We start from the raw sequence: 16,934 nt of genomic DNA, 5'->3' as shown, positions 1-16,934 counted from the left end.
AGTGGTGCAAAGAAAAGCTGCGAACATGATATGGGATTTGCGTTGCAAACCGTACGAGGAGAGACTTGCCGACCTGAACATGTATACCTTGGAGGAAAGGAGAAACAGGGGTGACATGATACAGACGTTCAAATATTTGAAAGGTATTAATCCGTATACGAACCTTTTCTGGAGACGGGAAGGTGGTAGAACTAGAAGACATGAATTGAGGTTGCAGGGGGGCAGACTCAGGATTAATGTCAGGAAGTATTTTTCACGGAAAGGGTGGTGGATACGTGGAATGCCCTCCCGTTGGAGATGGTGGAGATGAAAATGGTAATGGAATTCAAACATGCATGGGATAACCACAAAGGAATCCTGTTTAGAAGGAATGGATCTAAGGAATCTTAGCACTGGGTGGCGACGCCAGAATTTGGAGAATAAAACCGGTGCAGGGTGGACTTCTATGGTCTGTGCCCTGAGAAAGGCAGGGACAAATCAAACTCGGATATACATATAAAGTATTACATACCATGTAAAATGAGTTTATCTTGTTGGGCAGACTGAATGGACCGTTCAGGTCTTTATCTGCCATCATTTACTATTTTACTATGGTTAAGGGCTGATTATCAGCACTTATCCAGTTAAGTGCCAACTCTTCCCCATACCACCCATACAATTGCCGGTTTCCAGGGCCACTGAGAGACAGAGCCGGACCCAGGGCAGGGCCGCCACAACTGCAGCGGTCCCCGCTACCCCCCACTCAGGTCACTGCGACCCTGCCACGCCCCTTACTTGAGCCACCAATGCCCCCATCCCCTTACCTTCCTGCATCTGTTCCTCCCTCGATCTGTCACTCTCCTGCTCCTGTGTGCCAGGACGCAGGTTATCGTGTTAACGCAATCACCTATACGTCCCGACACAGAGGAGCAGGAGAGATACAGACCTTGGTGCCAGGCCCCCCTTGGAAGATAGGTCCAGGGAATCTTGCCCCCCTCTTAGCAGCCCTCTCAATGGCACTCTCTGGGCAGGGGCAGGGGCAGCTAAATATTCCCTCAGGTCCAATCCACAAGAGTTAACTGGATTAAAGTCTCTCCTAACCAGTTAACTCACTTTGAATATCGGCTCCTGTATTTTTTTCTCTGTTCACATTTGCAACTAGGTAAAGGCATATTTTTATTTGTATTAGTCAGCTTTATAATGGGTCTTACCAAAATTAGCATAGAAAGGAATAACAAATTATTGCACTGCAACATTCCTTGCAGACACTGTTTGGAGGGATTACAGAAGGATTGTTTTATAGACTTTTAAAAATTTATGTCAATGTGACAAATATCCTGAAATGCACACTTTCCAAACCACTGCAGGGGCAAAATAAAATGAATGGATAGAGGATGGGATGGTGCCTTCATTTTAAAAATGAAAGGGAAAAACGAGGAATAAAGCAATTTTAGGTTTACACTTTAAATGAATGATGAGGAAAGGTCCATTTATTTCCATTGCCATTTTAGTCTATGGGACCAGGAAAACCACTAGATTTCACTTCAGCAGAGTGTGAGGCTCACCAGAGATCAAGCTTATGACCCTTGGGAGTAGAGACAAGTGACTTACAGCTGATGCCACAGAAGCTGCAAAGTTGACTAAGAAGTGAGTAAATAGTTATTCCCTGGGCGGCAGAAGGAAAGACACAGCTCTGGAAGACTCAATATAAACCAAATATGAGATATTTCCCCCTCTCTCAACCCCTATCTGCTGCCCAGACCATAATTATGCACTAGATCTAACCAGAGCCAGCTTACAGCATCAGTCAGATGAGGCACTGGCTCAAGATGCCAAAACTGAAAAGCACCAAAATCCTGTTTCACTGGCTTATTTTTCACAGCAGTGAAAATATGTCCCTTTGCTGTTGGCACTGTGTTAGTCTCCTTCTACCTGTGCTGCTACTGACACAACTGCTGGTTTAAACCTGAGAAGAAATGCTTCCTGTTATTGTGAGAAACAGGAAGTACCTGGTTCTCATGTTTTAACCTGCGGTGGTGCTGGCAGCAGTACAGGGATAAGCAGGGTGCAGCGGGGAAATCAAAGGAATACGTTTTTGCTGCTATTTGAAGAAGCAATATTTGTGGGGCTGGCTGGAAGAGGACAGAGTAAGGAGTTGATACTGGGAGGGGAGCTGGCTGAAAGAGGACCCAGTAAAGAGCTGATGCTGGGAGGAGAATTGGCTGGGAGAGAGCATGGCTTGAAAGCGGATAATGCTGAAGGGAGGGAGCTGATGCTGGAGCTAAGATTGGAAGGGACTATTTCTGGGGCCAGAGTCTCAAACTGGAAGGGTGTTGATGCTAAGGACATGGGAAGGCTGGGATTGGAAGGTGCTAATGCTGGGGAGGGGGGATCAAACTGAAATGGGGCTAAGAAAATGGGGCTGCAATAAAGAGTCTGATGTTGGGGGGAAGGGTGGAGGAATGGGCTGATGCTGAAGGTGATAAGGGAGAGAAGGGCACATATTGCAGGGATTGGAAGAATCAAAATCATATAGAGGGGAAGGTGAAGGACATAAGGATTGGTGCAGAGGACTGATAGGACCAATAAATATTGGAGGAGGAAGTGGATGGGTGGGGGTGGAAAAGGGAAGAAGGAGGTAGGAGGGCAGCTATGAGAATGTAGGAAAGCGGGGACTCAGGTGTACACAGAGACTCTGGAACTGGATAGGAAAGAAGAACACAGAGACTAACATTGGCTATGTATTGACCCCCAAATTCTATATATTGCACCTTAATTTCTGCAGGGAAATTGAAGCATTCTATAACAACATGCATAACTTAATTGGTTAACTAGCTAATCAGCACTGTCAATTGGATGTTAACAAGCAATTAGCAGCACTAATTGGCATTAATTATGATTTATATACACAACTCACTAAGCATATTCTGCAATGTGGTGCATGTAAATTCCAAGTTGCATAGTTGAAAAGGGGGCATAGTTATGGGCATGACATGGGTGTTTCTAAAATCTATGCGCATTATTATAGAATACATCCGCTTTCCCCCAGTTTCTATATACCACGCCTAGAGATCTGTGCCAAAATCCAAGCATATTCTGTAACAATGTGTTTAACTTAATTGGCTTAACAAGCCAATCAACATTGGTAACAACTCTTAACAATAATGAGCACTAATTGGCAATAATTACAAGTCACTTAGCGTATTCCGTAACACAGTTCGCCTATCTTCTAACGCATGTAGGCAAAAAAGGGCATGGTTATAGGTGGGGAAATAGGCGTTTTGTGGGATTTCCTAAATTTATGTGCATAGTTCTAAAATATGACTCGGTACGCCTTAATCAATGTGCTGGGATTTACGCCATGTTTTTGTTGGTGTAAATGGATGTGCATAGTTTTAGGCACTGGGATATCAACTAAGCATATTATATATACCACTCCTAAATCTAGGCACTGCATATAGAATATGCTTAATAGGTACTTTTCTGAGTGGATTTTTTAGATGCCATATATAAAAACTTACCTTCTGTGCCTGATATAGGCATCAAAATTTATGCTGAGTAAAACATGGCCTAATGGATGCAACCAAATTTGGTCACATGGAGAGGTGCTCAGCGTATTTTATATACCATGCAGACATTTAAGCCTATTCTTTAAAATTTAGGCGTACTTTAGAGAATATGCCTTGGTGTATTTTTTTCACCGCAGATTTTTCAGGTACCATGTATAAAATCTAGCCATGAGTGTATAAATGGGGATTCGGGGCTTGATTATGATTGTAAGTATGAATTCAAGGAGCAGGTAGAGCAGAAGAATCATGAACTGGGGATTAGGTAGGGGATAGGGGAGACTAGAGATAATAAAGACAACAGGGACTAGGTGATTGAATAAAGGTTATGAAAAGGCTATGAGCCTCAAAAAGATGGGGGGGGGTAAATATGAAGAACATAGGGTTTGTTGAGGGGTTGGAAGGCAACTAAAAGAGACAGAAAGCTATGGAAAGGATGAGAGACAAAGAAAATGGGCAAGATTCTGAAGGAGGCATTACGGTAGGATGTAAAAGGGGGAATTTTGACTGGATAGGGTATAAGATATAAGAAATAGAATAAAAGTGAAGAGGATAAGTAATAGGGAAGGAGGAGGGGTGACAAGTAGAATAAGACTGTGGGTTGAACAAAAAAGTGGAAATGCGAGACTAGAAAGAAGCTGAAGAATGTGGGGGAATAAGATCTGGAAAGGCATGAATCAGGTAAATAGTGGGAGGACTAGAGATGCAATAGTAGGAAATGGGAAGATGGTAAGTAGCTGAAAGGTGACAACAGAAAGAGTAAAGACCAAAGGCAGCAGAAGGAGGAATGCAATCTAGATTAAAAATTAGAGAAAAGGAACAAAAAGAAGGATCAGTGTCAGAGCAAGATGTAGGACAGGAAATGATGGAAGGGATGATGGCAGGGAAAGTGAAGAAAAAAGAAAATGGAAATAAGATCTTGGAAAAGGATAAAATCAACAAGAGGAACAGGTAAAGAAAAACCAGGATCAAACCAGCTGAAAAAAATTATAGTCAACAAAAGATACCAAAAAAACTATATTCAGTTTATAGTTTGTCCCATAGAGGAGGAAATACATGTGTTTCTTTTTTTCAGTATTTCAGTGTTCAGAGTTCAAATTCTTGGGTTTTATATTTCATTTCTTGTCTGCATATGAATTTTTACTTGCAGTCTTGTATTCCATACTAAGTGATGGTCTCTATTTTGCATGTGTAACTGCACTGATGGATTCTGTTAACGTATAGGTAGGCCGGCGAGGGGCATGCCGAGCAGCCGCACATAACATGGCGGCTGCTGCCCGGCAGCTCCTGCGTCAGAGAGACCCTTCCTTTCCGGCTTCCCCATCTGTGATTGAGATGACACGGCAGGAGACCCCCTTGCCGTTGGTTGGGGCAGGGCTACAGGGGAAAGCATAAAAGCTGCCAACGAGGGCTAGGGAGCCTCTTGTTGGCAGCGAGCGGCGCGGGAGTTTCCCTCCCCCCTTCCCTTTCCCGCGCTGCACCTGGGGAGCTAGACATATGTACTAATGGGGGTCATGCTTCGCAAGCATGTTGATTTGCCCGTACCGATGTTTCCCCCGCCAGCAGCCATGGCGGGTGCCTCTGCCACAACCCGGGGAGCCTGAGAATTAGGGCCCCCGGGTCCCCCTCCCCTTGCTCCCCCTCAAAAGTATTGCTCTAGTGCCTCCTGGAAGTCATTAAGGAGGAGGAAGTCCGCCACCTCCGAGAGATGGATAGCATCATGGTGGAAGAGGCCTGGGGTGAGCGGGGAAGCCCAATGGTGCCAGATTTTGTTGTCGCCGAGATGCTGCATCCACATGCCAAGCTGTCTGTTGACCTTAGTGACACCTCTGGACCACAGTCTGGAAGCGAATCCATGCCAGCGCGGAATGATATCCGACCAGAGGATAGTGGTGTCTTTTAGAGATGTGGACAGTTGCAGGAGATCCTGCTTGGCCATGGCAATGAGGTGGCAGCATGAGGTGTGTCCAATATCATTGCCACCCAGGTGAATGAGCAGGACATCTGGCTGGGATATTGTGAGGAGCAAGCGGCGGACAGCGGGCAGGAGCTGGTGCCATCTCATACCGGGGATGCCAATCCAGGTTATCACTACACCGTTTACATCTAGGCCAAGGTGTAAACCTGGTCTCCGGGACGTCAAGCGCTTGCAGGCATGGGCGATGTATGAGTGGCCAATTATCCACACTGTAGCTGTCCGCGACTGTAGACCTGAAAGGGAATGGAATGGTAAGTTTAATGCTGTGGCCTGATGTACGTTTGGTATGGAGAGGACCGCCATCGTCCCAGGCGCTGTATTGCATGGGGGGGGGGGGAGACCCTGTTGAAAGGCGGTCGTTGCTGTGCCTATACGTAACGAGTGGGTCCCGTAGTTGTTGGGGGACTGGCCAGCTTCGAGGAAAGCTTGTCGGAAGACAGCCATGAACTGGAAGCGCGTGAGCGGAGTTGCATCCAGGTGTAGGAGAAGAAGCGATCCAGCAGGTGTCATCCTTAGGTATGCTTTGAGGTTGGCGAGCGGGCAAGTGGGAAAACTAGGGACGCCAATTAGGTTAATGGTGTGACCTTTTCCCTGCTGATCATGTGTAACTGCACTGATGGATTCTGTTAGCATATATGTTCTACAGAGGAATCTGTAGTAACTCAGCTTGTTCTCTTTTCCTAATTGGAGGTGTTTAGGTGTCCTGAAATATTTGCAATGCTGACTTCTCATAAGTAGGATTGGTGCAATGTGAGTTTTTAGACTAGGTGTTGGTATAGTAGTGTCTGATGTTTTTGTTACTTCACACAGTGTTTGTGACCAGAGATTGTAAATTTGTGTTGGTAAAACCGATGAGACATGAGAATTTGAATAATATTTTTTATGTTGAGTTGTAAAGTGAAACATCCTGCTTCTCAGCATGGGGGAGTTTTATTGGTTGGTCTGAGAATGTTCCATGTGAATGAATAATTAAAGTCTATATAATTTACTTAAAATGTATGTTAGAATGATATTAAATTATAATGGTAGTTTTAATAGGTGGCTGAAACTGGCTGAGGCTGGAGTAAAATCAGAAGTGGCTAATCAAAAGAGAGAGTTCAGTAGCCAGTTAGAGATGGGATTGCCTTTACAATTCAGGAGCTGACTAAAGCTGTAGGCTGTTTGCTCTCTTCCTACTACTTATGGTTGGAGCTCACCAGGTGCTGTTGCTAGACTCATTGGAGCAATAGGAGAACCTTGGGAGTGAGGGTGCAGAGTCTGCATATTCACATGTGGAAGGGCATAATCGAACGGGGCCGGCCATCTCTAATGCTGGCCCCGTTAAGCGGCGTACCCGACTGTATTATCGAAACAAGATGGCCGGCCATCTTTCATTTTGATAATACGGTCGGGGCCGGCCAAATCACAACATTTGGGCCGCACTTAGAGATCGCCGGCATTAGAGATGGCCGCCATTGGTTTTCACCGATAATGGAAACTAATGGCGGCCATCTCAAACCCAGCCAAATCCAAGCCATTTGGTCATGGGAGGAGCCAGCATTTGTAGTGCACTGGTCCCCCTCACATGCCAGGACACCAACCGGGCACCCTAGGGAGCACTGCAGTGGACTTCACAAATTTCTCCCAGGTGCATAGCTCCCTTACCTTGGGTGCTGAACCCCCCAACCCCCCCAAAAAAAATCCACTCCCCACAACAGTTCAACACTACCATAGCCCTTAGGGATGAAGGGGGGCACCTACATGTGGGTACAGTGGGTTTCGGGTGGGTTTTGGAGGGCTCCCATTTACCACCACAAGTGTAACAGGTAGGGGGGGGATGAGCCTGGGTCCGCCTGCCTGAAGTGCACTGCAGTACCCACTAAAACTGCTCCAGGGACCTGCATACTGCTGTGATGGAGCTGGGTATGACATATGAGGCTGGCAAATAAATGTTTATTAATTTTTTTTGTTTGGGTGGGAGGGGGTTGGTGGCCACTGGGGGAGTAAGGGGAGGTGATCCCCGATTCTCTCCGGTGGTCATCTGGTCAGTTTGGGCACCTTTTCAAGGCTTGGTCTTGAACAAAAAGGGACCAAGTAAAGTCGGCCAAATGCTCATCAGGGCCGGCTTTCTTTTTTTTTCCATTATCAGCTGAGGCCGGCCATCTGTTAACCATGCCCCCATCTCGCCTTCAGTGCACTGTCGACATGCCCCCTTGAACTTTGGCCGGCCCTGTGATGGAAAGCAGTTGAAGCTGGCCAAAATCGGCTTTCGATTATACCGATTTGGCCGGCTTTAGGAAAAGGCCGGCCATCTCCCGAGTTGTGTCGGAAGATGGCCACCCTTCTCCTTCGAAAATAAGCAGGATAGGAAGGCAGAATATGTCAGCACTAACAGAATCTGAGAATGTGCTGGGTTATGGAAATGGACAATCTCTGAGCTCAGTGGCGTTCCTAGGGGGGGGGGCGGTGGGTGCGGTCCGCCCCAGGTGCACACCGCTGGGGGGGGGGGGGTGTCGTGCGCCTGTCTGCTCCGCTCGTTCTGTGCTCCCTCTGCCCCAGAACAGGTTACTTCCTGTTCTGGGGCAAAGGGAGCATGGAACGAGTGAAGCAGACAGGCGCGCGACACCCCCCCCCCCCCCCAGCAGGTAAAAATGCACCCTGGGGGAGGGGTGTCGTTTCGCCGGGGGGGAGGTGTCACTTCGCCGGAGGGGGGGGGGTGCATCGGCGATCCGCCTCGGGTGTCAGCCGCCCTAGGAACGCCACTGCCTGAGCTTTACATATGTGAAAAATGTTTAAATCCAAATACTGGGAGTATTCTATAGAGGTTCTTTTTTGTTGCTTATCTCTTTCCTTTTTTGGTTTCTTGTTTTTGCATCTCTATAAATAGCACCAAAAAATTGGCACAAAAAAAGCCTTAAGAGCAATTCTATAAACGGTTTTGAAAGTTAGGCACCATTTATAGCATACCCTTAGCGCTGTGATCGGTGCCTAAATTTAGATGCAAGAAATTACACCAAGTAAACCCTGGTGTAAATCCTCATGTCTAAATTAGGTGTTAATCCCCCTTATTTTATAACAGCATGCATAAATTGTAGGAATGCCCCTGATCAATTATTAGCACCCACTTATTGGCACTAATTGGCTTGTTATTCAATTAAATATGCAAGCATATTAGGCATACGCCCAAATTTGTGTGCACAATTAAACAACATTTACAGAACTTCAGGGAATATGGGCTGCATTTGATAGATATTTGGTAGAAACAGATGTATATTCTTATGACTGGTTTCTTGAATTCTTGGATTTATGTTATGCATGTTACATAGAAAAGCATTATAAAAATGGGTAAGCAATGTCATTTAAGATACAACCTAAGAAACAAGATGGCAAGCGATCTGCAAAATCCAACGTGGAGACAAACAAAGCAGATCAATTTGTGATATGGTTCAAAACTCTGAAAATAAAGTTTTGAACCATATCACTGATTGATCTGCTTTGTTTGTCTCCACATTTAAGATACAACACCAGATTTCTTGTGGTATGGAGCCATTATTTTGGTATGATTCTTGCTATCTGTGGGATTTATACTGAAATACTGTTCTCAAGATAGGGGTGGCAAAGCAAATGTTGGCTCAGGGTGTCACAATCACCTGAGCTATCTCTGGCTCCAACACTGCTCATATGGATTTAGCTGTAAGTCTCCAGTCTTTACTTCTTATAATAATTGGTTTAAACCTCAAACTACTGTGTGTGTGTGTGTGTGGGGGGGGGGGGGGGGCGTGTCTGGTCATTTTTTATGAGAATTTTGTCATTTTTTATGCGAATAAACATATTTTTGGTATCCTCATTCATTCTCCTCACTTTTTCTCCATATCGGGGAGGGGGGGAGGGGGGGGTACCACCATTCCCCTTGATATTTATTTTTTGCTAGAATTTTTTCCCCATCATGTTTACCTTAAGAGCCTTTAGGTATCTGTAGGGAATGTATTTTCACAAATTTTGATATACAACACATAAATATAATGAGGTTGTATGGAAATGTAGTTTGTTTGATATTAAGGTTACCAGGGTGGTGGTAGTAGGTCATGACGCCTGCCACTGAACATGTCTGCTTTGGTCTGACGTTGTCCCTTGGTTCACTAATAGAAGGAGCATGATATTCTATTTCGTCCCCTAATTTGGGGAGTGTACTTATTTATTTATCTTGGAAGATGTAATGTCATCAGAAGTCAACTTATTAGCATGCGGTCATAAGTTGTTTTTCTGCTAAACAGTCCTTAGAAATTCTTTTAGCTGACAATGATAGTAGTAATGTTGAAGTCACTGATTCTGATAGCAATGATTATTTGCCAAGTGAGGATGTCTCAGAGAGAGAGGACAGCATTGAAACCTGTGGTGAGAGTGACAAAGAAAGTGTGACAAAATTCCACAAGAGACTGCATCTTTATTACTGTCAACAAGAACTGTGCAAGCTGACAGTCAGGGCAGAGGAGTTTGCAGTCATGGTAGAGATCAGCAGCAGTTGACCAGTGAAGGTCATTCCAGAGAAACACCAGTCTCTGATGGAATTAGAGCACGCCATGGTCACCAATGGCAATTGATCACTTCATCAGCTACCCTGCCCTGCTAATATTGTCCATGAAAGGTTTGGTAAATGTAATTTGGCTTTGAACTCAACTTCAATAAATTAAATCTTTAACATTTTTGTCACAGATGAAACAATTTAGCTCATAGTAAAGCACACGGATGAAGAAGGTGAGATAATGACAGGAAAATTCAACAAAAAAACATTCAGCTCAAATCAAAAGGTTTGTGCTTACTTGCACCAGTGAAATTTGAGAATTGATAGGACTTATGATTTTGTGAGGGATTTACCACAAGAGATGACAGAGTGGCTTCTGATAACTTTGCAGATATACACAAAGTATGACTTTTTCAATGACAGATGCAGAGTTAACTGCATGTTGTCTGATCCTGTGACCACTGATGAAACTTTGTGAAAGTTTCAAGGCAAATGTCAATTTAGATTATACATGCCTCAGAAGCTTGGGAAATATGGCTTGTTATTTCATGTTCTGACAGATATCAAACATTGACACATGTCACGCATGCTCCCGTACACAGGAAAGCCAAGAACACACCTCCGCAGAGTCCCTCAGTGGTCATGAAAGAGTTGTGTCCGCATCACTATGGTTCCAGAAGAAATAGTACAAATGTTGACCTCGCTGAGGATTTGATTATGAACCATAAGCTGACAATTGTTGGAACAATCGACACCAATTAACTGTACATTCCTGAAGAAACGGAGAAGACCGATGGCAGGGTAGTATTGAATATGAAGTTTGCTTGGTCTGTCCGAATTATATTCCCAAACCAAAAAGGAATGTTTTGCTACTTAACAACAGAACACAATCAATCTGATATTTCTCAGAGAGAAGATCGCAAGCCAGATGCCATTTTGGCATATTATGAAGATATTGAGGGGCATATTCAAAAGGGACATCCAAGTTTTGTTGAGGACGTCCTCGCAAAATGTCCCAATGGAGGGGCGGGGAAACCCATATTATCAAAACAAGATGGATGTCCATCTTTCGTTTTGATAATACGGTCAGGGACATCCAGATCTTGAAATTTAGGTCACCCCTAGAGATGGTCGTCCCTAGACTTGGTCGTTTCTGATTTTTGTTGATAATGGAAACCAAAGACGTCCATCTCAGAAATGACCAAATGTAAGCCCTTTGGTCGTGGGAGGAGCCAGCATTTGTAGTTTACTGGTCCCCCTGACATGCCAGGACACCAACTGGGCACTGGAGTGGATTTCATAAATTGTTCCCAGGTACATAGCTCCCTTATCTTGTGTGCTGAGCCCTCCAAAACCCACTACCCACAACTGTACACTACTACCATAGCCCTTACGGGTGAAGGGGGGCACCTAGATATGGATACAGTGGGTTTGTGGTGGGTTTTGGAGGGCTCGCTGTTTCCTCCACAAACATAACAGGTATATGGAGGATGGGCCTGTGTCCGCCTGTCTGAAGTGCACTGCACCCACTAAAACTGCTCCAGGGACCTGCATACTGCTGTCACGGACCTGAGTATCGCAGGCAAGCCAAACCACCACGAGGGTGGAGGTACACAAATTCCTACGAAAAGTAGAATCTGAGGAAAGGGGGAGTAGGAGGAGTAGGCTCTTGAACAACACTAGTAGGCGACGTAGGTTAGGAACAATCTCTTTATTTAAATATACACTCGACTCAACACAGCCGTGTTTCGGCGCTACAGACGCCTTCTGCTGGAGTCTTGTGATATATAGATATATGAATATTAAGCTCAAAAAGAATGAAAGCAAGGCTTCTGCTACAATTGTAATCCACTTACACTTCATGGAAGTGTAAGTGAATATGCTGAGTTGTTTTTCCTGCATCGGCAGTGGATTACAATTGTAGCAGAAGCCTTGATTTCATTCTTTTTGAGCTTAATATTCGTATATCTATATCACAAGACTCCTGAAGAAGGCGTCTTTAGCGCCAAAACACGGCTGTGTTGAGTCGAGTGTATATTTAAATAAAGAGATTGTTCCTAACCTATGTCGCCTACTAGTGTTGTTCAAGAGCCTACTCCTCCTACTCCCCCTTTCCTCAGACAAACCTGAGTATGACATCTGAGGCTGGCATAGAGGCTGGAAAAATATTGTTAAGGATATTTTTTGAGGGTGGGAGGAGGGGGTTAGTGACCACTGGGGGAGTAAGGGGAGGTCATCCCCGATTTTCTCCGGTGGTCATCTGGTCATTTCGGCCACCTTTTTGTGCCTTGGTCGCAAGAAAAACATGATTAGGTAAAGTTGTCCAAGTACTGGTTAGGGGCGCCCTTTTTTCCCATTATGGGTCGAGGACGTCCATGTGTTAGCCACGCCCAAGTCCCACCTTCGCTATGTCTCCGATACGCCCCCTTGAACTTTGGTTGTCCCTGTGACGGAAAGCAGTTGGGGATATCTAAAATCTGCTTTTGATTATACCGATTTGGAGGACCCAGTGAGAAGGACTCCAATCTTCCGATTTATGTTGAAAGATCGGCGTCCTATTCTTTCAAAAATGAGCCCAAAAGTGGCTTTGACTTTGTAGATATGATGCTTGATACTTACCATTGTTAGGTTGCATCAAGAAAATGGACAATGTTAGTTTTCTACACAATCACCAATGTAGCAGCCATAAACTCCTTTGTCATTTGAATGCACAAGCATCTAGAGTGGAAAGGAAAAAAGAAGTGTCAGTGACGACGCTTATTTCTGACTGAGCTCTGCATGGCACTGGTGCATCCAATGGTTGAAGAGTGGCTGGAAAAAATTAGTAGGACTTCAGAACAATTTTCAGCGAGCTATCGGTGTCATTCTGGGAAGACCAATCATGTCATCCTCAGCAGCATGTTCCATCAGCAACCGTGAATCAAGATGTGCTATGGGCATGAAGGAATCATATGGAGAGGGTTACATGAAGTGGAAGAACAATGCCAACAGAGTTAGACAGTGCTGTAGAATTTGTAAGAAGCCAGCATGCCTGAAACACTTGGCCAAAACAGTCACCTGCACCATGTGTAGCAGTGCATGAAGTATTAGACCTGTACATCAATTAATTTTAGCTGTTATCATTGTCAGTAGTTAGAATCTTGTTAAACCTTTCTGTTTGCAACTTACCTGCTTAGTTGGCAATTTAAATTGTTTATGAAGAATAAAAGATGTGCATACAAAGAAATACTTTAATTTTTTGCAATCCAGACATTTTTTCATATTTATTATTCTGAACAGTGCTGGAAGCCATCTTTGTTGACTGCTTGTTTAATTTGACTTCTGAAATGCTTTCAAATGGGACCAATAATTAATAAATCCACAAAAATACAGGGGAGGTGGTAACCACCACCCTCTTGGTAACGCATTTTACAAAAAAAGCTTGGTAGTTTGGGGGTTAATTCCTGGTGAGCCTAGCATCCCAACAAAGTGGAACCACCATAGGAAAGAGCAAAAATGAAGTAGGAATCACTTGCTCTACTATGTCGAAGCTTTCTGAAAAGCAGCCAAGCACACTTATTTCAGCGTTGCTTCTTCTAAATCCCATGGCTGATGTTATCACCATGAATCTGGGAGCAGTGCCATTTTTCTCTTGGATTTCAAAGAGAAGCATGTTTGTATTAGGAAGGCAAACAAACAAAAAGAAAGAGAACACAACAGGGCTCAGGTACAGAGAGGCTAGGCACTGACTGAGTTTGTGTGTCGGAGTAAAGACCAAATTGTGCAGACAGATTCTATAGTGAGAAATTTGATAGAAAATAAAGTGAAAAGAGCATAGTTGAGACATAAAGGTAGACAAGGTGAACACCAATTAAATGTGTGTGTGTAAAAGTCACTTTTCTTGTAAAAGTCTGGTACATACTGTGGGTCCATACTGACAACAAAGTGACTGACTCAACTGCAATATCTACTGTCTCACTACTCTAATAATTGATGTGCATTGTGTTGTGTATTAACAGAAAAATCCTTACATATTACACAATAATTAAAAATGGTTTCTGTCTCATTGAACTATGCCAATGCTTGTTAGAGGTAGGTATGGGAATGGTGAGAGAAACAGAGAAGGATAGGTCATCTAGAGAAACCAAGGTGCAACAGGAACATTATCTCTTAATAGAAGACTTGGATCTCTAATAGAGAGGTGTTTTTTAAGAGGAAACTTCCAGTAGCTACAGATGCATGTTCCAGTGAAAAATTCAAATTTCAGGGTCACCACATAGGAGCAAAACAGAAGAGGCAATACAGGGTTGGAGAAGAGGGAGGAGGATCAACAAGAAATAAAACATCCCTATTGAGTCTGACCGAGGTCCATTGAGTATAGAATCCATGGACCTGTAGATAGGAATAATTATATTCCTAGTTTTGTCATTCATCTTTTTTCCTATATAATAAAAAGTACCTCCAACATTCTGAAGCTGACTTCATGGCACTGAAAACTTGAAGCATCCGTGCTCTCTTTATCCATCTCCTGAATTGACGTCAGTACTTCCGGGTTCGTCACAAGTAGCAGTGACCAACCACACGAGGATTCGTAATGGCTCCGCCCTCGAGGGAACTCTGTAGAGTTGCCAGCCCACCATGCCTCCCTCCCTCTCAGGACGAAAGGGAGAATGGCAGAAACCGCTCCAGCGGCAACAGCATCAGCCGCTGCACCAACGGTGGCTCCAAGCGCGGCCAACAAAAAGGTGAAGAAGCCGGCTGGAGTGGCAAAAGCGCACAAGTCATCGGGCCCAAGCATCTCCGAGCTCATCGTGAAGGCTGTGTCAGCTTCAAAGGAGCGCAGAGGCATGTCCCTGGCTGCCCTGAAGAAGGCTCTGGCAGCGTCGGGCTACAACGTGGAGAAAAACAATAGATGCTTGAAGCTGGCCGTCAAGAGCCTGGTGAGTAAGGGCACCCTCCTGCAGACCAAGGGCAGAGGAGCTTCGACCTCCTTCAAACTGAACAAGAAGCAGCCGGAGAGCAAGAAGAACAGCGCTCCCAAAAGCAAGAAACCAGCCGTGAAGAAGCCGAAAAAGGTGGCATCGGCGGGAGTGAAAGAGAGTCCGAAGAGAGCCAAGAAACCGTCAGCAGCCACTACCAAAAAAGTAGCCAAGAGCCCCAAAAAACCGAAAGTGGTTAAACACAAGAAAGTAGCTAAGAGCCCGGCTAAAGCTAAAGCAGTGAAACCGAAGGGGAAGAAAAGCCCAGCAAAGGCTGCCAAACCCAAAGCCAAAAAGGCTGCAAAAGGGGGCACCTAAGAAAAAGTGAAGCTATGTGTCTTGCTTGATTCTCTTATAAATCCAAAGGCTAGGAGCCACCGCCACATAGATCAAAGAAACAGTAAGATGTTTGGTTCTTATTAAATGACTTGAAAAGTCTGCTTCTGCACAGGAGGGAGGGGGTCCTGAGACCAGAGGGGGGTGAGGGAGAGGGGGTCCTGAAACCAGAGAGGGGAGGGGGTCCTGACACCAAGGGGGGAGGGGGTCCTGAGTCCAGAGGGGAGGGGGTCCTGAGACCAGAGATGGGAGGGGGCAGGGGGCCTGAGACCAGAGAGGGGGGAGGTATCTCTGACTGTGAGAGAGGGAGAGAGTGTGTGTGAGACAGAGAGTGTGTGTGTGACAGTGTCTTTCTGTCACTCACACACACTGTCTTTCACACACTCTATGTCTCACACTGTATCACATTCACTCTCTGTGTTACACAGTCACTCTCACACACTCGGTCTCATACACTCTATCGGTCTCACAGAGAGTCTGTGTATCACACACATACTCTCTCACACTCTCTCTGTCTCTCACACACACTATATCTGTGTGAAGCACACTCTCTCACACACTCACTGTGTCTCATATACGCACTTGCACACACTCTCATTCTCACACACACACACTCTCTCTCTCACAGACACACTTGCACCCAGACTCACTCTCTCTCTTTCACACACACACACACACACACACACACACACACACACTCACACATTCACTCTCTCTCTCTCTCTCTCTCTCTCTCTCTCTCTCACACACACACTCAAACATACACACTCCAAGGAAAACCTTGCTAGTGCCCGTTTCATTTGAGTCAGAAACGGGCCTTTTTTACTAGTTTAATAATAAATAACATTGATTTTTTTTTTAAGCAGCTATGGTACACTGGGCTGAAAATGTCAATATATTGTTCATGACAGATGTTTAATGTGAGCAAGTTCAAAGTGATGCATATGGGAAAGAGGAATCAGAACTATAGTTATAGGGTGCAAGGTTCCATATTCGGAGTCACCACCCAGGAGGATGCAAGGTTCCACATTTGGAGTCACCACCCGGAAAAAGGATCTAAGAGTCATCATAGATACATAGAAAAATGTAGGTAGATAGAGACAATATAGCCTGTCCAGTCTGCTCATCCAGGCAATGTACTCTTCCTATCACTCTCCTAGAGATCCTGTGTACTTGTCCAAAGCTGTCTTTAATTCAGATACTGTTTTCATCTCCACCACTTCCACCAGGAGGCCATTCCACAAATTCACCACCCTTTCGGTGAAGAAGTATTTCCTCAGGTTACTTCTGAGTCCATCCCCTTTCACCTTCATCCTATGCCCCCTCATTTCAGAGCTTCCTTTCAATAGAAAGAGACTTGTCTCCTGTGCATGTATGCCACATATGTATTTAAATGTCTCTATCATATCTCCCCTCTTCAACCTTTCTTCCAAAGTATACATATTGAGATCTCTGCTCAGTGTGCAGCAGTGGCTAAGAAACAAACAGAATATTAGATTTATTAAGAAAGGAATGGAAAACAAAAATGAGAATTTTAAAATGCCTTTGTATTACTCCATGGTATGACCGTGCCTCAAATACTGTGTTTGTTGTATTTAGCTTATTATTGAATTGAT

General features: G+C 44.6%; 2 protein-coding genes across 4 annotated transcripts in view; both read left to right on the top strand.

Annotated features, from left to right (window-relative positions):
* The window catches only part of DPYD (dihydropyrimidine dehydrogenase), a 1,476,885-nt gene that overhangs the window by 486,499 nt on the left and 973,452 nt on the right, over nucleotides 1-16,934 (top strand). The window lies entirely within an intron of this gene.
* LOC115471602 (histone H1-like) lies at nucleotides 14,674-15,300 on the top strand. The gene has a single exon (XM_030205307.1). The coding sequence runs from the start codon at nucleotides 14,674-14,676 to the stop codon at nucleotides 15,298-15,300; it is 627 nt and encodes a 208-aa protein (XP_030061167.1).

The sequence above is a fragment of the Microcaecilia unicolor genome, chromosome 6 (genome assembly GCF_901765095.1).
Source record: "Microcaecilia unicolor chromosome 6, aMicUni1.1, whole genome shotgun sequence".
NCBI lineage: Eukaryota > Metazoa > Chordata > Amphibia > Gymnophiona > Siphonopidae > Microcaecilia > Microcaecilia unicolor.
Note: the sequence above shows the minus strand (reverse complement) of the source record. Positions and strands in the feature narration are given on the sequence as shown.

What these genes read in the sequence shown, in the direction of transcription:
- LOC115471602 (XM_030205307.1), top strand. Translation starts at nt 14,674, where the DNA reads ATGGCAGAAACCGCTCCAGCGGCAACAGCATCAGCCGCTGCACCAACG.